The 25,057-nt window shown below is 35.4% G+C and overlaps 2 protein-coding genes across 3 annotated transcripts in view; one reads left to right on the top strand and one right to left on the bottom strand.

The window, feature by feature from the left end:
* LOC117106875 (protein FAM221A-like) overlaps positions 1–957 on the bottom strand; it is a 14,235-nt gene extending 13,278 nt beyond the window's left edge. Inside the window, exon 1 of the mRNA XM_033248377.1 lies at positions 727–957. Within this exon, the coding sequence (XP_033104268.1) occupies positions 727–800 (74 nt within the window). The 5' untranslated portion in view covers positions 801–957. The remainder of the gene's footprint in view (positions 1–726) is intronic.
* Positions 958–1,259: 302 nt separating this feature from the next.
* On the top strand, positions 1,260–23,468 carry LOC117106827 (spectrin beta chain-like). 2 transcript variants are annotated; one of them, XM_033248297.1, is made up of 3 exons: positions 1,278–1,351; positions 9,499–9,577; positions 10,145–23,468. In XM_033248297.1, the coding sequence occupies exon 3, from the start codon at positions 10,214–10,216 to the stop codon at positions 20,975–20,977; it is 10,764 nt and encodes a 3,587-aa protein (XP_033104188.1). In that variant the 5' UTR covers positions 1,278–1,351; positions 9,499–9,577; positions 10,145–10,213; the 3' UTR covers positions 20,978–23,468. The 2 variants fall into 2 exon arrangements, with proteins under 2 accessions (XP_033104189.1, XP_033104188.1); XM_033248298.1 differs by lacking the exon at positions 9,499–9,577 and having other exon boundaries at positions 1,260–1,351.
* The last annotated feature ends 1,589 nt before the right edge of the window (positions 23,469–25,057 follow it).

Raw genomic sequence — 25,057 nt, 5'->3', positions numbered from 1 at the left:
TGTAGTGACGACCCCCGTACGTTCGTATCCCCGATCTACGCAGGAGGACATGACCTCAAGGTCAGCTCATCTGCATAACCCACAGCCGGGTGTGCTGCACAGCCGACCAGGGGTACCTGGTGAGATTACTCACTCGGAGTCGTACACTGGACTTTATGCTGAGAGCATCATTAACCCTATCACAGGATTGTTTATGTGTATCTGGTGTCCGAGTCTACACAGGAGTATAATTGCCTGCGCTGTGGGTACTACTGCTGTGTTGGTTTATATTATTGGAGTATTGTCGCCTTAAGAAGATATCCCATTGGATAAAGGTAAGCACCACTCGGTACCTTTTATATCACAGTATATATATAGGCGATAAATACTACATACTCTATTGCCAATTGCAATGCTTACTATTCTAGCTAGTCACTGGATCAGCACAGTATAACTAGCTGGCCTATCAGGTAGGCCTAACTAAGCCTTGTGATGTAGGCCTGCCTAAACTAAGCCTACTTCGTACTTGTTGTATAACATACTTAGGCCTAGGCTCAGGTTGGTGAGGCCTACCTAGGCTAGCATGGGACTGGGCCTAGGCCTTTTAGTATTAGGCTAGGCCTAGGTCTAGCCTACCTAGGCCTAGCCCTAGGCTAGGCTATAGCCTAGGCCTAGGCTAGATAGGACGTAGCCTAGGGCCTAGACTAGGAATCGGATATTTGTCTTTTTTTTATTTGATTTACCCACCGTTTGTACTCTAAATATTGATCGATAGACGATGATGCATTTGGACCAAGCTTTAAGTGATACTGTTCTGCCATGTTCTGAAAGTAAAATATTTCAGATATATGTAGTACGACTACCTTAGACCCGTACGTACGTTTGTATCAACTACGAATACTGTAAGGTGACAAGAAGCGAACGACGACGAAGAGAATACGACGACGAACATGTGTAGTAACGAAGCGTCATGTCGCTAGGAGATACCGCGAAACAACCAACCAATCAATTCAAGTCATACAGATACAGGTTGGCCTCTCCTAATCCATCCATCACACTCAGCCTCATTTTCCTACACGCATTCCGGTTGGTTATGGATCTCAATTTACCAAATGCAATGTATTTCATTTTTAATCTACAAAAAAATGATTAAAATAATGACAAATAAATACGCACACTAAAACAACGCACCAGTATTTAAGAATTCGGATATGTAGGCTACTAATATTATATAATACTGCCAGCTGTAAATCTACCCAAAATACCTTTCGAAACGTATTGTTCTCTAACCGGAAGTGTGTGGCATTTTTCGTAAACAAGAATGGCGTGTGTGATTAAAACAAGGAAGCGAGCTTGGATACAAGACGCTCAAGTAAGTACAGTACTGTAGTCAAGCGATATGGTCAACATTGTTTTAAAGGAAAAACACATTTACAGATAATAACGGTCTTTAATTTTAATATTATTATTTTAGGTTAACATTACTGGTTTATCCATAATATTAATGTGATAGGCCCAATTAATCCTGCAGGCCCTAGGCCTAGGCCTAGATGTATGTAGTGTAGTATTATTTACTATATAGGAATAGAAGAAGACCCTGCCTGCCTGCCTGCAGCGGTAGTAGTACAGTACACTTTTTTTTTTTATAAGAACCAGTAAAATTTTGCCCAGGCTCAGTGTTCTTATTTTTTGGCCGATTTCAGGCTCAAAATGTTTTTAATTTGTTCTTATTTTACACACTTTTCAAACATAGAAAATTATTATTTTACAGCAAAAATGGGCACTGAAAAAATGCCCTGGAAACATTGCCCCAGAAAAAAGGCCTGGTAAAAATGGCCCAAATGACAGTACACCTGATTATAGGGGGTATTAAATAGTCACACCTACTTTACTGCACATAAGGTGCAGATATAATTTTTTTGGTTTTTCAAAAACCTCATTTGTCGTTTTACCTCGGGCTCAATTTGTTCTTTTTTTATTTTTTATTTGTTTTTTATTTTTCTATTTTTTAAGCAATTTTAGCCTCAAACACGTTATATCGTCATTGCGGACCCGCATACGCCATAAAACTAAAAGAAAATGCATACGTTTAGAGTCCGTACTGAGCCCAAAAAATCCACAATGAAAATATAACGTGTTCTCAGTGTTCTTGTAAAATGTGTTCTTTTTAAAAAAAAAAGTGTAGGCCTAGTAATAGTAGTAGAAGTTTACGTAGGCCTTACGTGGGTCCATATATAAAGAACAAGTATATGATGATATGTAAATGTGGCAAGATATGTATATGTATATAATTGTAAAAACATGTAAGTTAATTCTCCAACATTTATATATGAAAACAGGCCCGTATCCAGCTTTTTGAATGGGGGGAGGGGGTGCATTTTGCGAGCGCAGTGAGCAACCAGGCTGGGGGCCAGGGGGATGCCCAGGGCCCCAAGTCGGGGTCCTGGGGCCAAAGGCCCTGGAAAAATCTGCTTTCTTACGTCCTAGTAGACTAATTTGAAGGCATTTTATCATGTTAATCTCTATATGTCCGTGAACACAGCGATACTGTAGGGTCTATCAAAAAATTACCAGTGGAGGACATGGAGAAACAAGCAATTTGTTTCCCAATTGAAAAATACTACTGCATAAATTTGTAACCATTACGAATAAAAATTCAAAATCAATTCTGCTTTTAAATGAATAATAGCAAAGTTTGATATAAAGAGTGGATTAAAAGCGACTGTAAATGAGCTGATTCAAACAACTAGAAGCATTTGAAACAAATTAATCAACATTTTTATTCTTGGCATCTACAGAAAACATATACAGAGGTATAAGCATAATTATACTGTATGTATACGCTGTATCTATCCATTGAACCCTTGACGGGGTATACTGTATAAAAGGATCATCATGATACGAGTAACGTTGTACGTTTTAAAAGCAACATCACTTATATTTTTTTATAAGAGCATATTTTATAAGAAGAATGAGGCTGTCGAAATCGCGGAAAAATTAAGAACAAAATAAGAATAAATTAAGGCTAAGTTAAAATGCCACAAGTGAGGTTTTTATTTTTTAGTAGTAGTAGAAAAACCAACAAACTTTACCGTACCTTTGCAGTTGGTGTACACTATACAGTACAGTACTATAATACAGTACAGTAATACACTGCTGTAGAATAATAATGTTGTATGTTTAAAAAGTGTGTTAAAATAAGAACAAAATATGAATACTTTGAGCCTGAAATCGGCACAAAAAATATAACGTGCATATAACGTGTGTATGTTTGTTGTGTTATGTTGCTGGCAGTACAAAAGATTGCGCGTGCGGAGTCAGCGCTCTAGTATTCTTATTGTAACTCATTTATACATTCATACAATCTTAATACCGTACTGTTGTGATTCATTTTATAATGATTCTGGGAACAAGGTCACATTTTTTTTTGGTTATAATTAGTGGACGTTTTTCGATTTGGGGGGGTGCGTACGCACCCAACGCACCCCCCCCCCCCCTGGATACGGGCCTGTGAAAATAATGTTTATTTGATTAAATTTGAGCTAGCAGGCCCTGTGGTTGATTTGATATGTTTAAAATATAAAAGCAAAAATCTGGCATAGCCAGTCCTCAGCCCCAAGTCAACTCAGCCAATTGTCAACTCGGCACCAAGTCAAGTCGATACCCAAGTGAACTCGGCCCCACATCAACCATCAACTCGGCCCCAAATCAACTCAGCCCCAAGTTGTCAACTTGGCCTCAATTTACTCTGTATTTACTAAATAATTACCAAAAGAAATTTAAATGCAAAGCCAAACTATGGCGAAATAAAATGTTTTAAATCGTTGCCTCGGTTCTAGTCAAAACGGCAATAAACCAAAATGGCAATAAGTCAAAATGGCAATTACCAAAACGGCAATAAACCAAAACGGCAACACTTTTTTACCAGAATGGCAATGGACCAAAACGGCAATAAGTAAAAATGGCAGTAAATCATAACGGCAATAAACCAAGGCAACACTTTAAAATTTGCACAAGGCAGGACAAACAACTATAACAATAAAAAATATGCAAGGATGGCCTGAAAGTTTTCTTTAAGAAGTAAAACTTATTTCCAATCCTACATAAAACCAATTATAAACATGAAAATGTACAATGATTAAGTACAGTAAAAATTTAATATGTGTATATATATATATATATATATATATATAAAACATGCTCCTTGGTTGATTTTACACAATCATTCAAGAGCAACCAAACAAACCACATATTTCGGATAAGGCAATCAATTAATTGCCTCACCAAAAATGTCCTTTTTCTCATATATTGTAATATTTGTGGTAAACAATATGTCGGAGAAACAAAAAACACTCTCCATATGAGAATGACACAACACAGATCAGCTATCAGAACATCTAAGCTTGATCAACCAGTAGCCGAACATTTCAATTTAGCTGGTCATTCAATTTCAAATTTCAGAGTGATTGCAATTGACCATAATGCCAATTGGAGCGACAAAAATCGTAAAGATAAAGAGAATCACTGGGAACTTTTACTTAAAACCACCACACCATTTGGACTCAATATTAGGAACGTTCTCCCAGTACACTAAATTAAACCTATGGCATTCCAAATTATTCTGGATAAATCATTTGGCTTATTCATTGAGGCATGCCTCTAAAGTTTAGTTTTGGCCTTCCTACTTGTTTAGGCTGTTTATTTTAATTCCACCTAGCCTAGCCTATTGTTTCTAATCATGCTTGCATGAAATTCTCACTTTATACTATCTGGCTTTTTCAACCCTCACCAGGGGCGGATTTAGGGGGGTGCCGGCCCGGCCCGGCTCCCCCTTTTGGGAGGTAAAAAAAAGGGAAAAAAAGGGGAAAAAAAGAGAGAAAAAGAAAAAAAATGATAGCCCAGAATGCCTCAAATGTTATGTTCGGGCATCTAGAACACACAAATTTCGCGGGGGCATGCCCCGGACCCCCTGCAACAGTGTTGTGTCAATCGGCCCAACTTTCGGCCCCCTTCCGGCCCCCCCTTTTGGACATTTCTGGATCCGCCCCTGCTCACTCACTCGCCACTGAGGAAGGACTAGTGTTGTCCGAAAGCTCTGGTAGGCAATGGGTGCGGTCGACCCCACTTTTAAAGAAAGTGCCATTTAAATATGCTCGCTTCACTCACAAATAACGCACCCCGCGAATTTATGAAGGCTTCGCTCAATTGCTCCGAGTTCAGCTCGCCCCCTGCGCTTTTATATATATATTGCCAATTCCATGTTAAGTGCTACCACAGGGCCAAATAAATAATCTAGTGTTATGTATGTGTTATATCAATGGAAAGCTAAATCACTGAATTTTGATGTTCAAAATAATTTTTTTCAATATTCATCAAAGAAATGTTGAAATATGCCATTTAAATGGTTCATATCAATAATTTGTGCATATATTTTTCATTTTTACACAGTAAAATATTAGCATATGTACATATAACAATAAAAGATATGCAAGGATGGCCTGAAAGTTTTTTGTTTTGCCAATTCAAAATTGTTTTCGCCCATGGCGACTTGGCGATCAGTTAGCGTGAACCCAGTATATATATATATATATCAGCTCTGATGCCAATTTTTCAATTACCTGAGCAAGAACAAACAATCGATCGATGATAAATTTTCTCAGTGTGATCTGGCAGAGGTGATGTCAGGGTTCATTAATGAAAATAGGGAAACATACCCCAATTTCAGCAAACTGGCAGCAATAGGCCTGACATTACCAGTAACATCGGTGAGTTGTGAAAGAGGAATATCGGGATACAATGCCATCAAATCTGATTCCAGGAATAAGCTGTCAGTCTCGCACATGCACAATTTGATGCTGCTGTACTTAGAATCTCCAGAAATAGAAGACTTTGAATATGAGAGAGCCTTTGAAATTTGGGCAAATGCCAAGAAACGCAAAGGATTTAATGCCATGTTAGCTTCCAAACGGGAAATGGAAAAATCATAAAATGTTTTCCATAGTAAATAATATCTAATATAATATATATGTGTATATATATATTTTTGGATTTTGTGTAATATCTCCATCACTTTAAAGTGAATGATGTTTTAATTACTTTGACAACTTCAAATCTCATTTTTACTACCCTTCCTCAGTCTGTCTACAGTAGATTGCCTTCCCCACACATGCACACAAAATAGGCTAGGCCTTCTTTAAAGTCGGCCTAATGGCTGCTGTTCATATTTGTACTTGAAAGAAGTCCAGACATTTCATCCAACTAAACTAATCAACTAATGGCTGTGCACCCAGAGTCTTTGAATATGTGAGGTATTTATAGACTAGACCAGTGCAAATTTACATTGTAAACAGACCACGTGCAGACGGCTGGTAGCAAACAGGTACGATATCGTGCAAAAATAAATACCTGCTGTAGGTCTAATGCACACCTACAGTATGAAAGGTCTGGCTAAGGATCTGGTTAAGGATTCATTTTCAATCTTTACTGCAGAAAATAATTTTATATTGAATAGTAGGCCTACAATTTTTCCTTTTAAACCGAGAGGTATAAATTTAGTTGTGACCCATCAATAAATTGCGAGAGTGCTGGTGACTCTAAATTGATGTTTATTGTTTAATGAATAATAAATAAAAACTTGTTACACTATTACTAACTAACATTAAGTAGTGTATGAACTTTGATAACAGAGTTGGAAGTACAGTATACATGACATGTTCTAGTCACTTGCATAGCATATATCGATATTTTGTCGCATTGCCGAAAATTGGGACAACAACAAAGCATGCAATGTGGTGTGTACCGATAGTCGGTTTTCTGTTTAATATCCCTTTTATGCGCCGACAATTTGTTAATAAAATATGCTGCGTATGTCAAGAAATGGACTTTTTAAGTACTGTAAAAGCATTACACATTATGGTGAACACGCAGGGCCTTTGGAACTGCACCAACTTTGGCTGGACCACTTTTTCCCAATAAATACTGTATACTGTATAGTGATACCTATATGATTAATGTTCGCATCAAACTGTCTTTTTTAATAATGTTATACTGTATTTTTTTTTTTTAAATCCACCATGGGCTGGTTTTTGTTTTGCCTATGTACATTTCAATTGTTTTGACAATCCTTAATTTTAGTAATTAAGAACGATTTTTGAATATGTTTAGAGGTATAAATATAAAATAGTTATCTTTTTATAACATTTTAAGAGTTAGTCGGCCAAATTTTCATCTCCACACTAAGCTATTACACAGGTCAAGCCGGCCCTCATTACTTTACAATCAAAATAAAGCCCCTAGTTAAAATGAAGGACATCATTTTTTAAAGTACAGTATCATGTGCTATTTCCCGGCAGAGAAGCCATTTCTTTTAACCATGGTGGAGCTGAGCAGCGGCTAGTCCATTAAGGCAAGCAAGGTATGCAGTGCATACCCTGGCTAAAACAAATAAGAAAATATAGTAGTACAGTTTCTGCATTTGATTTAGCATTTCTTAGCCACAATCTTCAATATAAACCTTAATTTTTCGAGTGGATTGCTGTAGTTTATTGGAAAAGCAAAGTTTTTCAATGTTTGGCCTACTTTGGCATCTAGGATAAGCCACATTCGGGCCTATTGCATCGTACTCTCAGCTTGCTTAGAATTTCCGCATGGCTGGTTTTCAATATCAACTACTGTAATCACGTATTCAGTGAGTCAATGGAAGTCAGAGCATACCCTACAAAACTTAAGCCCCTCTCCCACTAGGGGTTTTTTCAGCATACGAGTTACAAGAGAATGCCGAGTTGCTAACTCGGCAAACTCGGCAAAAACTCGTAGGACGATTCGGAAAGCTCGGAGAGGACTCTTACCTACTCGTAGCAGCTCTGAACTCTTGGCGCTAATTTTGAACATGTTCAAAATTATCGCCAAGAGTAGATAACTCGTAGTAAACTCGAAGAACTCGTAGGTAGCTCGTAGAGTACCCGGGGTACTCCTACCTAGCTCGTACACTACTCTGGATACTCGTCGGCGGTTTTGTCATCTGCGAGTTTGATGCGAGCACCCAAAAAAGAGTATGAGTAAGTACGAGCGCACCGAGTTGGCTCGTATCTAATTCGGTACAAGCTTGTTACGCTCCTAATTATCTCGTAGTTAATTCGGTGCTCTGCTCGGCATAATTCGTACATAACTCGTAACCAACTCCATAAAGTTGTACCTCACTCGTAGCTAACACGTAGTAAGCTCGTATAGGTCCTTTCCAAAGATCACGAGTTTTAACTCGTAGAAATCGTACGACTCGAGTCAAGGTGAAATAAACCTAGGTGGGAGAGGGGCTTTACACTTAAATTTGCTATTGTGACAACTGTGTGGTGGCGTCAGAATAGCCAATTTAATACTGTTCATGGAAGCAGTGCTTCCAAGAGTATGTGCGCATGCTCTTCTTCTCGCAAATCAGGACCTTCACTGCCGATCGGGTATTCTATCTATATGCCTAATCTCAATGATTAAAGTTTAAATAAATATGTTGAAGTAAATGAAAAAAGAATCCCTTAATACATTTCGCTGTATTTTAATGGTGTTATAATATATCTTTTTAATGTTTTTTACTGTTCTGTTTGGAGTATTTTAAAGTTTCAAATTTGTTTTTAACTGTTTGATCGCTTAGCTTCAAAGCACATTTCTGTTATATTTATTTATAATAAACTGAATAAAATGAGTTGAATTGAATTGGATTGAATAAACAAAGACAACGATTTAAAACACTTTAATTTTGGCATAGTTCGGCATTCAAATTTCTTTTGGTAATTACTGTATTTTGTAAATATACAGTAAATTGGGGGTCGAGTTGACTGCTTGGGGCCAAGTTGACCGCTATGGACTGAGTTGACTTGGGGCCGAGTTGACTTGGGGCCAAGCCCACTTAGTACCGAGTCCACTTTAGGGCCGAGTTGACTGGGGCCCGAGTTGACTGGGGGCCCGAGTTGATCTGTTTCCTTTAACAAAACCAGTGAGTTGACAAAACCAAGCATTATTGATGATCGAGCGATGCCAATATAAGTCTGGTTTCCATAAAAATCTCTACACACTATCGCCGACTCCTGTGGCGACACTGATTGGTCAGTTGAATCAAGGAGCTTTCATGATTGCGTCAGGGACAGCTACACAGTGTGCAAGGATTGCAGTGAAAACACTGTAGCGACTGGTGCAGCGATTCTTTGGAAATTTTATTCTGGGAACCTGACCGATGGTCTAGTCAGCCCTGTAATTCAGGACCCCCCTATCAGACTTGTCGGACCACCTCCCTGTTGGCAAATTTCTGGAGCCACTACTGTAGTCCTAACCATATCAAAATTTGTCACCGCATACAGTATTTTAAACTCAATAACTGCACACACACTTGCATGCAAGCTTTTGAATTCTTGGATAAAAATTTTTTTTTAATTATTAATATTAACTCTAAATTTGAGCTATAGCTACAGAATGATAGTCTTTTTTTTTTGTACCATTTTATATAAAATGTTGATATATCTTGTTTTGCAGAATGGCAATGATAATCTGTTCCTTTAATCACTAAAATCCTGCCACGTCTGACATTTGAAGAGTAATGATTTCAGTACAAGTAAGCATTTTACTTTGAGTCAAGAGTTAAAATTATTATAGACCTACATAATCCATTATTTCAAAATTTTTTACAGTATATTCATTTAATTTGTTGTCCATATGTGAATGTTTTTAATACACAGTCCATAATATGGTGAAAAAGCGGTAGTATAGTATAGCTATACAGTGACTTTTGTATAGCAATAAATACTACAAGATATTTATTTTTAATAATAATATTATTATAATAATGTTTATTATTTATTTATCTCCTAATACATTCCTAAAGCAATTGCTATGTTATTTTTACCCAGTGGTCATTAAATACATAATTTGGCAAGCCTGCATGTATAATCCTGACCAGAGAGAGATAACTGTAGGTAAATTGCCTTGCCAAAGAACACAGACAAAATGAACGGGGGTCTTCCTATGGATGGCCACTTGATACTCTACACATTGGAAGGCAGCACTCTGTTATATTCGTGTAACAAATTGTACTACTTTTTTTTTTACAGAAATATATGTCAAATTTGAATATGATTTATTATTAATCACTATATATGTCTATTTTTTTTTTTAATGTTAGGTCAGGCATCCAATCTGCCATTGAAACCTAATGTCACAACCAATGGAGATGGTATAAAAAAAAACTAAAATGGCCAATACCAAGTCCAATTTTGAAGTCGGGCGGATAGAGGCTTTGAGAGATGAGTGGGTAGCTACACAGAAGAAAACATTCATAAAATGGATCAACTCATTCTTGGTAAAAGTTAATGGTGAAGTTAAAGATTTGTTTGTTGATCTTCGGGATGGTAAACTACTTATAAAGCTTTTGGAAATCCTTTCTGGGGAGAAAGTTGGACGAGCAAATGCTGGACGTCTAAGGGTACAACAAATTGAAAATGTAAATCGATGTTTAAAGTTCCTATCCAGTAAAATCAGACTTGTAAGCATTGGAGCTGAAGATATTGTGGATGGTAATCCACGCTTGACTCTTGGGCTTATCTGGACCATTATCTTAAGGTTTCAAATACAAGATATCCAGATAGAAGATGAGAGTAGAGAAACAAAGTCTGCTAAACAAGCTCTCTTACTGTGGTGCCAACGCAAGACAGCAGGTTATGTTGGCGTAAATGTAGAAAACTTTACACACAGTTGGAAAAATGGCCTTGCTTTTAATGCACTTATCCACCGACACAGACCAGAACTAATAGATTATGACAGTCTTAAGAACAACACAAACATCGTAAACCTGAACAATGCATTTTCAGTTGCACAAAAAAATTTGGGTGTCACATCCCTTTTAGATGCGGAGGATGTTGATGTTGATAAGCCTGATGAAAAATCTATCATGACATATGTAGCTTCCTACTACCATTATTTTGCTAAAATGAAAACAGAGAAGACTGGTGGGAAAAGAATTGCCAAAATACTTGAGCAACTTCTTGAAATTGAAGTCCTTCAGAAAGAGTATGAGCAACTTGTATCCAAATTGCTTAAATGGATTCAAGAAAAAACAGAAGTCTTGAAAGACCATCACTTTTCTAACAGTCTAGATGGTATTCAAAAGGAAATGTTGTCTTTTAAGGACTTCCGAATTACAGAAAAACCTCCTAAATATGTAGAGAGAAGTAACATTGAAGCCACGCTGTTTAGTGTGCATACAAAAATTAGAGCAATCAATCGAAAACCATATATTCCTCCAGAAGACAAACTCTTAAGAAACATAGAATATGTATGGGATGAAATGGAAAAAGCTGAGCATGGTAGAGAACTTGCCCTCAGGAAGGAGTTAATCCGGCAAGAAAAGTTGGAACGTCTGGCAGAAAAATTCCATCGAAAATCTTTGTTAAGGGAATCTTGGATTGATGATATGATAAGTGTTCTGAGTGACAAGTTGGATCCAAATATAGATATTCAAACTATTGAAGCAGCAACCAAACGTCAAGAAGCCATTGTTGCAGATGTGACAGCACGAGAAGAACGGTTTGCTGATTTGAAAAAGATGGCCACTGAACTTATTAATGGAAACTATCACAGCATGAATGATATTAAGAGACGGGGTGATGACATTTCTGAGAAATGGAGACATTTGCATAAGCTTCTTAAGAGTCGTCAGCAAACTTTAAATAACATGAAAGAACTAATAAGCTTATTTAGAGAAGTTGGAAACATCAAAAGTGAATTGAGTGAAGCTGAGGTAGGACTCCATTCTAAAGATTGTGGTAAGCACATACTTGGTGTGGAAAACCTTCTTCAAAAGCACTCACTGATTGAGGTACACCTTGCTGCCCAAAGCAAACGTTTAGAGGTTGTTAACCAGCAGGCTGATAAGTATGTAACCACAGGTCATGCTGAAAGTATGGATATAAAACGAAAAGTTGCGGATGTAAATCTGATGTTTCAATCAGTTACACTTTTGTGTAAAAAAAGGCAATCAATATTGAAATCATCTCACAACTTTTTCCAGTTTTTTCAAGAAAGTGATGAAGAAGAGTCTTGGATGGCAGAAAAACAAAGAATTGCAAAATCAGTAATTACAGGACGAGACCTTAATGCAGCTTTGAGTATGCAGAAGAAGCATTCTGCTTTAGAATCAGAAATTACAGCTAGACAAACGATCATTGAGGGTGTTATCTTAACTGGAACTGAGCTTATTACATCTGGACATCCAAAAAGTGCAAAGGTTAAAAGCAGAATACAAGAACTTCAAGAAAAATGGAACTTACTGAACCAACTTTCTGAAGCAAGAAAAGTTCGACTTCAGGAATCAGCAGAGGCACATCGATACTATACAGATGCAAATGAAGCCGAATCATGGATGAGAGAGAAGATGCCATTAGTCTGCAGTCATGACTATGGAAAAGATGCTGTAGTAGCAACAACTTTGCTGCAGAAACATATTATTCTTCAGGAAGAAATAAATGCCTATGCTGATGACATACACAAGCTGGATGAGGAATCTAAACATGTTATACATAGTTGCTTGTCATATGAACATGTTGATGTCCAATCTTCTGAAATGAATATGAATAATAACAACACATCTGTAGATGAGCCAGATTACATTACAGAATCTGTTGATATTCCATATGAAGTTGAAGAAGAACAAGAAATTGAAAAAGAAGAGATCAGAGAAGTACTACAAGAAAAGCGTTATCCACAAGTCAGGGCAATGTTCAAATATGAAGGACATGGAATGAAAGTTATTAAAGGAGAAGTTTTGATTCTGATTCAAAAAGCTAATAAGGACTGGTGGAACGTGAGACAAAATACAGGAAGTGAAGGCTTTGTACCTGCAAATTACGTGAAAGAAATTGAGCCTAAAATAGTTACTAAAAAGGTTCCCAAAAAAGTTAAAGTAACAGAAATAAGAAAGGTGAAGAAAACTAAAATAAGAAAAGAAGTTACAAAGAAGTTGAAGACCAAACCAAAACTGACACGTCAACCAAGTTTGAAAAGACAGAAATCCATTCACTTTGATAAGGACAACATAGAATCAAGGCAACAGGGAATCATGGCAACATATAAAAGGCTCCAAAAATTGTCTAAGGCAAGGAAACTGTATTTGCAGGATGCAATCCAGCTGTTTGACTTCTACAGAGAATGTGATGATTTTGAAGTGTGGATAAAAGATAAAACGCAAATAGTTAAGCAGAAAGAGACACTCTCAGGTAACATTGAATCAAGTCGAAGAAAATTTGAAAATCTTTTAACTGAAATCTCTGCTAAACAAGGAAGAGTTTCGCGTATAAATAAAATGGCTAATGAATTTGTTCAAACTGGACATAGTAAGCAGGTAGAGGTAAGGAGCCGTCAGAGTGAAATTAATTCAAGCTGGAGAGGGTTACTGCAATTAAAAGAGAAGAAAGAAAAGCAACTTGAAGGTGCTTCTACGATAGAAATTTATAACCAATCGGCAGGAGAAACCAAGGAATGGATTCTTGAAAAGATTACTGGAATAACTGAAATGGACCCTGGTACTGACCTGTCAGTTGAAGGTCTCCAGAGGAAACAAGAAAATTTGGAAAGAGAACTTGTTCCTGTGAAGCAGAATCTTAAAAAGATTGGATTGCTTGCTACAGCTGTGAAATCATCTTATCCAGATGAGAGTGAACACATCGATAGTAAACAGAGAGAAATTGATAAACTTTGGCAATCACTGAATGATAAGGCTGAAGAGCGAAAGAACCAGTTCAAACAGGCTAGGGACTTAAAACGTTTCCACCAAGGCTGTAAATTGGAATTTCAAACACATCAAGAATTTTTAAACCATCTGATGGATACAGAATTACCAAGAGATGTCAACAGGGCAGTTGAGCTTCTGAATCAGAGTAAAGAATTAGAACAGAATATAAGAATTAGTAATGACAAATTAGAAGATATTATAACACTTGGCTCAAGCATATTGAAACTCCTACCAGATTCTGTTACAATCAAACACAAAATATCCAGGTTACAAGATGAGAAGAAAACAATTCAGGAAAAATGGGAAAAGAGAAACTACCAGTTAGATTGTTGCCTGCAACTTGCATTGTTTATTCGTGAAGCAGATCAGATTGATGTTGCAACAAGTGGACATGAAGCTTTTCTGGAATTCAACGATTTCAGCGATTCAGTTGATGGGATGGAAAGTCTTTTGAAACGCCACATCGATTTTGAGCAAACATCGTCAGTGCAAGGGGAAAGATTAAATAACCTAACTTCCTTGGCAGAAAAGTTAATTGAAAATGGACATGATGCCAAAGAAGTTATACTCACACGGAAAGGGAAGGTTTTTAAACGAAGAGAGTTAGTGAAACATCGGTCCAGGGAACGGAAGAGGCAAATAATTGAATGTAAGAATTACCTTGTTTTTTGTCAAGAGGCTGATGAAATTTGTATGTGGATGGATGATAAGTTGACTACAGTCAATGATGAAACATTCAAGGACCTTATTAATCTCCATTCAAAGCTAAAGAAACATGAAGCATTAGAGGCCGAACTTCACTCAAACAAAGAGAGACTTGATGGTCTTTCTGTACTTGGAGATAGGTTGTTGAGAAAGGAAAAATTCAAAAGTGATGTGGTAAGGGAAAAGCTTTTGTCAATCAACCAGAAGTGGACTGAGCTTAATGATTTGTGCCAGGAGAGAGGTATTAAGTTTAGGCAAGCTATTCAACAGAAGAAATTGAATGAAGCAATAGAAAACGCTGTTACAAATATTGCAAAAATTGAACAGAAGTTGTTGTCAGTGGATGTTGGACAAGATTTAAGATCCGCTAAGTGTCTCTTAAATTACCATCAAATTTTGGAGAACAACATAAGAGTCAATGCAGAAAAGGTAAAGGATGTGGAATGCAAAGCAAAAATACTAGTTCAAAATGGCCATTATGATGCAGAAAGGATCAGCAAGCAATCATCTGAGCTGACTAGTATCTTCTCTGAGCTTCAAGGTCCTGCGAATAAAAGACGAAAATCTCTGGAAGAATCTGTTGCTGTGAAACAATTCCAGCATGAGGTTGACAATGAACTCCAGTGGATAGTAGAAAAAATGCCACAAGCATCATCTATTAATTACGGTAACAATCAACATGCAGCACTAATGTTACTTAAAAAACATGACAAATTTGAGGCAGAACTTGTAAGTCATCAATCCTTAATAAATAAAGTTATTGACAAAGGGAAGGTTATGATAAACTTGCACCCAAACGGACAAGCACCCATTGAAGAAAAATGCAGTGACCTTGAAAAAGCCTGGGAATCATTGTTGAGCCATGTTAGTGATAGGAGACTGCAGCTGATGTTGGCAAATGGAGCTCAGAAGTTTTTTGCAGATGCTGATGAGGTTGAAGAGTGGGCGACAGAAAAAGCAAGCATTTTGCTGAATAATGATTATGGTAAAAATGAAGATGCAACTCTTAGGTTTATTGCTAAAAATGATGCTCAAACTAGGGATGTGGAGTCATACAGTGTTCGTGTAACTGATTTGGAGAGACAAGCATTACGTATTGAAGAATCAGAAAGTCCATATTTAGAACAGGTGTTGGCACGCCTGCAAGAGATACAAGAATGTATAGAAGATTTAAATATTCGGATTAAGCATCGAGATTCAGAATTAAAGAAAGCAATGATGCTTCATGAGTATATTCGAGAGAGTGATGAGTTAACAGAATGGATTGGAAGGATGCTTCAAACTGTAAGTTCAGATGAACTTGGTAATGATTTGGAGGAAATAATGATCATTAAGTCAAAGTTTGAAAATGTTAAGGAAGAAGTTAATGCTGGAGAGAAGAAAGTTAAAAGTTGTGAAGCTCTGGCTAAACAGTTGGCAGACAATGATCATATTCAAACAGAAGCCATTCAAGAGGTGCAATTGAACATCACTGAAGATTGGAATAGCCTTCAAGATCAATTAGTAATCAGGTGTGGTAACATTGATGCGGCACAAGAGATTCACACATTTAATAAAGAGGCAGATGATGTTATGAGCAGAATGCAAGAAAAATTTCAATCAATACCTGATGATTTTGGAAAAGATCTTAAATCTGTGCAAATATTATTAAGAAAACATGATGCATTTGAGAGTGATCTAGCTGCTTTAGATTCAAAACTGCATAGTCTATTGGATGAAGCCACACATCTTCAGCATAATTATCCTGGTACAAATGCAGAGCAAATAGCAGGTATTGAACAAGTAATGATAGACAATTGGAACAGCTTACAAACTACGATATCTACTAGAAAGGAGGAGTTGAAGAATTCCCTAGACTATCACAGATTTTTAAGTTCATGTAGAGATATTTATTCTTGGGCAGGTGAAGTAGAATTTGAGATGTCTTCAATTATTGCAGGAACCGAAATAACTGTTCTAGATGCTCAAAGAAACCAACTGTCAGAAATTAAGACAGAAATAGTTACAAGAGAAGATAGCTTCACAACAATAACAGAAGCAGGAGAAATTCTCCTCACTGAAGGTCATTTTGCAAGAGCTGATATTGCAGAGAAGTTGAAACAAGTTCATGAAATGCAAGAGCAATTAAACATTACGTGGAAGCATAAAAAAGATGAGCTTGATAAAGCATATGCTTTACAAGTGTTTCTTCGAGATGCCCATCAGTTGGAGGTATTAACTAAACAACAAGAGACACTATTGACACAGAGTACTGTTGGCATGTCTGTTGAAGATGTGGATGTTCAAAGAAAGAGACATGATGCATTTGAAAAATTACTTGTAGCACAAGAAGAAAAGAAACTTTCTTTGGAAAGGTTTGGACATGAACTTTTAACCAATGACCATTCTAAAGCACCTGTTATTCAAATCAAGCTACAGGATGTAATTGCAAAAAGAAAAAGAGTAAAGGAAATTAGCAACGATAGAAGTAAGAAATTAGAAATAGCAAAGCTTCAAAAGGAATTTGAAAGAGACACCAAAGATGCAAAGGAATGGCTTGGACAGAAATTAAAAATATTAAAGGACGATTCTATTAAAAATGTTAAGATTTTAGAAGAGAAGGTTAAGCGTTTGCAGAAGCATCAAGCATTGGAGGCAGAAATTACAGCTAACCAATCTCTTGTCTCACAAGTCAGTGAAACTGGTACAAAACTTATGAAATGTAATATGAAGCAAGCCCCACGAGTAAAAAAGGATATAGAAGAAGTTCGATCACTTTGGAAACAGGTTAAAGAGACGTCTTCAAAACGCAGTAAGCATCTAGAAGAAGTTAAAGATCTGTTGGTGTTTAATCAGCAAGTTGAAAAAGTGGAAAATTGGATTAAGGCTAAAGAACTAATGATTACTACTGGAGATGTTGGTTATGACTATGAGCACTGTATAGAACTTCAGAAAAGATTGGATGATTTTGGTGCTGATATGTCTGTTGACCAATCAACATTAACTCTGATAAATGATCTTGCCTCTAAGCTTGTAAAAAAAGGGCAATTAGAAGAAAGTAATGTTGAAGGGAGGACTGTAAATATTATGATGAGGTGGAATATGCTTCAATCCTCATTAAGTGATTATCGCACCAAGCTTTCAAAATCCCTAGAATTTCATTTGCTCTGCAGAGATATTGATGATCTCAATGAACAGGTATCAGAAAAAAAAATATCAATGACACCAGCAGAATTGTTTGATGATTTACCTGTTATCCAAGCATTACAAAGAAAACAGGAGAAGATGATGCAAGCTGTTCTACTGTTAGAAAACAATGTACAGAATATGGAAACCCAAGTTCTGAAGGTTAACACTGGTCAGAAACACTTGGATGAACATGTTTTAGAGAAGTTCAGTAGAGTACAAAGAAATCTTACTGAACTGAAAGAATTGACTGTTGAGTACCAAGACAAACTTGAATTTTCATACAAACTAGTTAAATTTAAAAAAGAATACAATGAAAATATTCAGTGGATGACTGATTTCAGTTCTGAAATGAGCAGAAATGACCTACCTGGTGATGTACAAGAGGCAGAACATATGTGTGAAGTACACAAGGAGAAAAAAATTGAAATAGATGATCGCCAAGTTTCTATTCAGAGATTATGCGATCTTGGTAATGAATTAATTTTCAGCAGCTCTGATGGAAATGATGATATTCAGCAGAAACTTGCCATGTTAGCAGACAAACATCAAAGACTGTATAGCCAGTGGGAGGAAAAAAAGCATTTGCTTGGTAATAGTTATGACCTCCAGGTGTTCAATGAGTACATTAATCAAGCAGACTCATGGCTTGCAAGTAAAGAAGCACTCCTTAATAATGAAGATCTAGGAGACTCTCTCAGCACTGTAGAGACCCTAATAAAGAAGCACGATGGAATAGATAAAACTCTTGACAACCAAAGGGATAAGATGATTGAATTGCAGACATTTTCGGAAGATCTCATAAAGTCTGATCATTACGAAAGTGCCACAATCAAAAGAAGAACAGAAATGGTTCTTGGAAGGAGAGATAATCTTTTCAAAATATCAAATAGAAGAAGGGATAATCTGAAACAGTCAAGACAGCTCCAAGAGCTCATGGGGAGCATTTATGAAGTTAAGTCATGGATTACAGAAAAGATGCACATTGCACAAGATGAATCATACAAGGATCTTAGCAATCTTCAGAAAAAGCTACTGAATCATCAAGCATTTGAAGCAGAACTTGAGAGTAATCGAGTTCGCATTGATGATATTGTAGCCGATGCAGAAGCCATGTGTATCAATAATCACTTTGCATCTACAGCTATAGAACAGCAAATGAAAGAACTCGAAAGCGAATGGCAGGATCTGGCAGATGTATCCCTTGCTAAAGGAAAGCGCATCAAAGAAGCTGCAGATGCTTTAAAGTTTGAAAGGAAACTCCATCAAGTTGAGGAATGGTTAAGAGATGTAGAAATCAAGCTCAATTTAAAAGATTATGGTGAAGATCTTAGGATGTCTACTTGGCTCCTTAAGAAACATGAGATATTACAAGCTGATGTATTAAGTCATTTTGAAAAGGTGGAGTCTTTAAAAGTTACAGCAAAAGAGTTTCGAGACAGAGGACATTTTCTTGGAGATGCTATTCATAACAGAACTGAAATTATTATCGAAAGCTATGAAGCATTGAGTGTTCCACTAACAACAAAAAAGAACAAGCTAATCGAGCATTGTGTATTTTTTCAATTTCTAGCAGATATTGAAGAAGAAACATCTTGGATTAATGATAAATTGAGAAAGACATTAACTGACATAAAGGTAGATAATCTCCAGACAGCTCAGGCCCTATTCAAAAGACATCAAGCGCTAAAGACAGAGATTAATGCTCATGAAAAAATGATAAATGATGTCTTGGCTTCATCAGAAAAACTCACAAGAAGTAAGCATTTTGCTTCTATTGAAGTAACATCTGAGACAAACAAGCTGCTAAACTTGTGGCAAAAATTAAAATCTACAGCAGACAGTCACCATAAAAAGCTAAAAGAAACACTTGATATGCATACTTTTTATGCCGAACTTGAAGAAGCCAGATTATGGATGAGTGAAAAAGACCAAGAGATTACCAGGAAAGATTTGGGAAAAGATGTTATGGCTGTTAAATTATTTCTGAAAAAGCTGAATGCTGTGGACCTTGATTTAGAAAGTTTTCAGGAAACTGTCTCAAATTTGCGATCACTTTGCCAGGATTTATTGAGCAGCGGACATTTTAATGGCAAAGAAATTGAAAGAAATCAAACTAACCTTGAGATTCAATTTAAGCAAATGAAAGACCGTTCTATACATAGGAGACAACAATTGAAAGAGCAAGAATCAGTCTATGAATTTTATTATGAGGTAGATGAAATTCAGGATTGGTTAGCTGAAAAGAATGCATTTGCTTCATCTGAAGACCTTGGGTCTGATTTAGAACATGTTGAAGAACTTGAAAAGAGATTTTTGGCATTCATTGAGGAATTAAATGGCAATGAAGAAAGAATCAAAACTATTCAAGTTATGGCTGAAAAATTGGTAAAAGAGAAAGTTGGTAATGAAGCTGTTGTACGAAGTAAGTGGGAAAGCATTTCAGAATCATGGAGGTGTGTTCAAGAACATTGTAGTATGAGGAATCAACAGATACAAAAGTCTAAAATCTTACACAAATTCAATCATGATGCTGATGAAATTCGTAGTTGGATTCAGGAAAAAGACACTGTTGTATCAACAAAAGATATTGGCCATGACCTTTCTTCGGTTCAGGTACTAATCAAAAGACATAATGGTTTTGAGAGAGAGCTCTCTGCTCTTGAAGAACATGTAGAAAATCTTGTTAGTCATGCCAGTGAACTTGTACAGGGCTTCCCTGGAGCATTTGAAGATATCAGTAAAAGGAATGATGATGTTGTTGAAGCCTGGAATCAACTTTTAAACAAAGTCTCTAGGCGAAACATGATGTTGCAACAAATGGAACAGCAGCAGGTTTACCTTACAGATTGTAATGAACTGATGACATGGATATCTGAAACGATGAAAACTATAAAAAGTCACAGTGAACCCCATGATGTATCAAGTGCTGAAACTCAGATATCTCACCATATGGAACATCAAGCAGAGATAGAGTCAAGAGCAGATCACTTTGAAGAGTTATGCCAATTAGGAAGAAACATAGAAAAAAACAATGTCTTGGTAGAGGACATAAGAAATAAAGTTGATGAGCTAGAAGAATCTTGGTACTGTCTTAATTCTACATGGGAGAAGAAAAAAGAACTGTTTGACATGCAACTTGATTTACAGCTGTTTCAAAAAGATCTTGCAATTGCAGAAAAATGGTTGTCATCACAATACTCACAGCTGGATGATAATTCATTTTTACAAGATTCAGCTGATATTGAAGAGTTTCTGAAGAAACAAGAGGATTTTGAGAAGATGATTGCTTCGCAGGAAGACAAGTTTCAAGCTCTCAAGAGATTGACAGTGGTGGAGGAGTGCTTTCATGCAAAGTAGGCCGATTTTTTTTCTTGTTTGTGTACAATTTGGAAATGATGAACCACATAGTATTATAACAAGTCTTTAAATAATGAATTAATAATCACTATAAAACAGTACTGTACAGTACCTGTACTACATTGGCCAAATTATTTCAAACCAAGTGTCCACAATTTATGATAGTGCAATGTATTATACTACCGTAGAATAGCTTTTCTGATATGCCAAAGGTTGCAACTTTAATACAGTAATGATCATTAACTAATATTGAATATTAATTATATACACTTTTTAATTAAGAAGTTCATCACCAGCACGTAATGTTTCCAGAGCTACTATATTGTGTTGAATTTAAATTCAAGAGCTTACAACATGCTTTGGGATTATGCTTGACAATATTTTGAAAATAGAAAGTAGATTATTTAAAATCTCAAACATTAACATTCCTTCAGTTATATATCATGAATGAAACCTTTGTAATAGGTAGCTACATCTATGCGATATAATTATAATTTGGTTTCAATAAGGGCAGCGGTTAATGTTATACTGTAGCTTAAGAACCATATCAACAGGGATGTTGCTAAAGTTTTTGAGAACCACAAATATATCACACAATGAAAAGTATGATAAACTAAAACGGCTAGGAAGAGAAATGGAGTTGTTGATGAAATAGAGGCATGGTTATTCAATGTATGTAGACCGCATCGATTTTGAAGGTTTAAAAATAATCAAATATAAGTGGCATAATCGGAAGCAAGGGTATTTGATAATGTTAAATAAGCACAGTACTCATATTCACATCATGATGTTTCCAGACTGCAATTAATATGTTGGTGTTTAGTTGTAAATTTCAGTCACAGGCAGTATAATACAACACAACCTTTAACGTGATGTGTGACAGGGAAGTCTCACCATAAAATGAGAAGAATTGTTGGTGAAACTGATAATCACCAAATTAAGATCTATGAGTGATGAAAGTCTTCAAAGTATTTCAGTACTTTTCTTTTTGGTATTTTATAATACAGTAGTGTTGGCCTACTATTCTGAACATATATAATCTGTTTACTATTGAATTGAAAAGTATCAGTAAATTAGTTTTACTGTATTTAATTTTCCCCCATATACTTAATATTACCTTGAAAGTTAACATTCCTATTTTTATTTATTTATTTATTTATTTTTTTTTTTGTAATGTTTATATTATTTTTCGCTAAAATACAGTGTTGTATGAAGGGTATACATTTTCGTTATACAGTATTTAATGTGAATACAGCGAATGCATTGATTTCATCTATTAGATTTTGCTGTAACCCAAAGCTTAGTGTTCACTATATTATATGACATTTTATATTATGTTTCTATTTAAATATCTATCATACTTTTATACTAACTTATGTATCTCACAAGCAATTATGCTATATGCTTTAACTTCATTATTAATTTTAATATATTATACAATTGTTTATGCTTTGGTATTAGATTTAATCAAGAGTTCAATTAAAATCATATTTAGGGAAATTTAGAAATTGGAGATTATTGTAATATTTAATGTAAAAGTACAATTGAATATGTACTATTTATTGAATCTTTTTATTTCAGTTATGATTATTATCCTCTGCAAAGTATTGGTGTTAGTTTTGTACTGTTTTCATTCTTCCTGCATATTTGTAATATGCTATACTCTATGCAGATAGCGTTGTTCTATCAGTTATTTCTGTCCCGTCCATTATTCATTTATTCATACACACATAGTATTGCTTAGATATTTACATTGACATCTTAATATTTATTATCAATATTATTAGTACTATTAATATTTTGATAATTTATATTGTTCAAAATAGCTATCAGTAACAATTACAATGACGTACCGGTATCCAGAAATGGCAATATGAATAGAAAAAAATTATAGATCTGACCTGAATTTAACTAGGTCTAAAGTTCATTTTTTTTGGAATTGCTAATAATATTTGTGAACTGGTTAATTTAGTTAGTTGTTGGTGTTTGCATTTTTACAGTGTTAAAACATTTCAACAGGGTTAAATTTAGGTAAGGTTAGATATAGTAGTCAGTAATCGCACAGATTTTCTTTACAGTATATTTGTGTGTCATTAAAGTGGTGTAGGCTATTAATTTACAGAAGATTATATTTGTGTAATACAAAAGCAACAAACGGTTCTACTGCAAATAACTTTATCCCATGATTTCATAATCATACTTATAACATCTAACCGTAACATCCAACAGATTGTAAAGGGTTCTGAACATAAATTGTAGTACAGTATATCATTTTGAATGATTAATGCGTGCTCAAGATTATTTGTCGGCTATAAACGGCTGTGTTCGACTGGTCATTCTTCGTTAAAGCATGCCCACCTGTGCAGCGGTAAAATCCTACTCAACGAAGACGACCAGTCGAATAGAAAACTTTTAAATACTCGACAAAACAAAATAGCTGTATAGTTACCGCGATACACGTTGCGTAATCAAGATTGCTTCAACTTGTGGTAGTATGGGTTTTTCATCCAGTTTTTGAATTCTGTTAGCCTACAACTATTTTTGACTCATGTGGGTAAATATTATAATTTTAATTTTACGAAATTTAATCTAAATTATATTAACGCAATGTTGTTTATAAACTCACCAAATGGCCATGATTTTTTGGTCACATGGATAACTTAACGCTGATTAACGCACTCTGGTTTACATTAATTTTCGTTGTCCGCGAAGTCTATTTAACAAACCAGTCGAATGAAATTAATACTCAACGAAAATTCGTACTCAACGAAATGAACGATAAAGTCTGTCTTTCTGAAAAATGATGCATCCGTCCATTCTAAGGTTCTGTACCCATAATAAATTATTATGCCACAAAATATATTGTTGTGTAATATAGTACTTTTAGGGTACTTTTTATTTAAATAATAGTTTACTTTATTTGCATACTGTATGTATATTAATTTTGCTGAGATATTTGTTTAGTATTGGTGGCTTGTTTTTATAGTGGATATTTACAAGAATAAGATTGTTGAAATAGGTAAATTTTACTGACATTTAGTTGGGTACATTTATTTCAATTTTAAAATTTCTGAAATGAAGTATATTTTTGTTTAAATATTTTAACCATTAATTTATGATTTTTTATTCATTAATTCCAGTAATATTTTTTCAATACATATCTTTTCCATTGTTTCCATATTTGTGCTGAGTTTACCGAATTCAATTTGCTATTTCCAATATGGTGCTTTGACCTTTTTAAAGCTTGTTTTGTTTTAAACTCTTTATTCATATCCTAATTTATAGATTTCTATGGATAATTTAAACTATTTTTAAAACGTATTTTACACGGTCTACAGTTGTATGCTATTTTTCTCTATTATATATTTGAATAAATTCGAATTCTTCATATTTTTAATTCTTCGTTTCGTTTCTTTTTGTTGAATTTGAGAAGGTTGTTCTGTTTTTACTCTACATGAAATATATACTAATGATAGTACCGTATGTGGATCTACAGTTGTACTTTACTGAATAGGGCAAGTGGAAGGTATACATTTGAACAAGGATTGAAATATGGAAGATGGGTCCCAAATATCATGGGGAGAGTACAAGAGTTGGGTTATGAACCCAATAAATAGCAAGTAAACCTTTCTTTCTGTAGCATAAAGGTCTATAAAAAGAGAAACAATCATATGTTGTCAGAAGTTGGACAACCAGAAAGTGGTTATTCGAAGATACCCGTCAAAATAACACCAAGACCGTAGAAATAGTTACACATTTCGTCTTATTATTGAGGATGACTGCTATAAATAGTTTGCATCATAGCCTAAACTCAGTAACTAGTGATCCACAGTGGTGATTTTAGTAGCAATCTCTACATTCTCTGAGTTATGTTATCTCTTGATGTCATTCGAAAAATCTTACGTAGCGACATTAATTAAAATGTAAATATCAAATTCAAAATGTCGCTTCTAACATAAAAATAGCCATGGTTCATAATGGCCTATTTCTTCTCTTCTAAGTACATTAAGCTGTTATGGTTAAGCAGGGAGTTGTTATAGTGACATTATAACGACTCCCTGGGTTAAGTAAATCAATTGA

This window comes from Anneissia japonica, unplaced genomic scaffold, assembly GCF_011630105.1.
Source record: "Anneissia japonica isolate Jap-2015-1 unplaced genomic scaffold, ASM1163010v1 scaffold1165_len1893470_cov193, whole genome shotgun sequence".
NCBI classification, from domain to species: Eukaryota; Metazoa; Echinodermata; class Crinoidea; order Comatulida; family Comatulidae; genus Anneissia; species Anneissia japonica.
The sequence above is the reverse complement of the archived record's forward strand: the minus strand, read 5'-3'. Positions and strand labels throughout refer to the sequence as shown.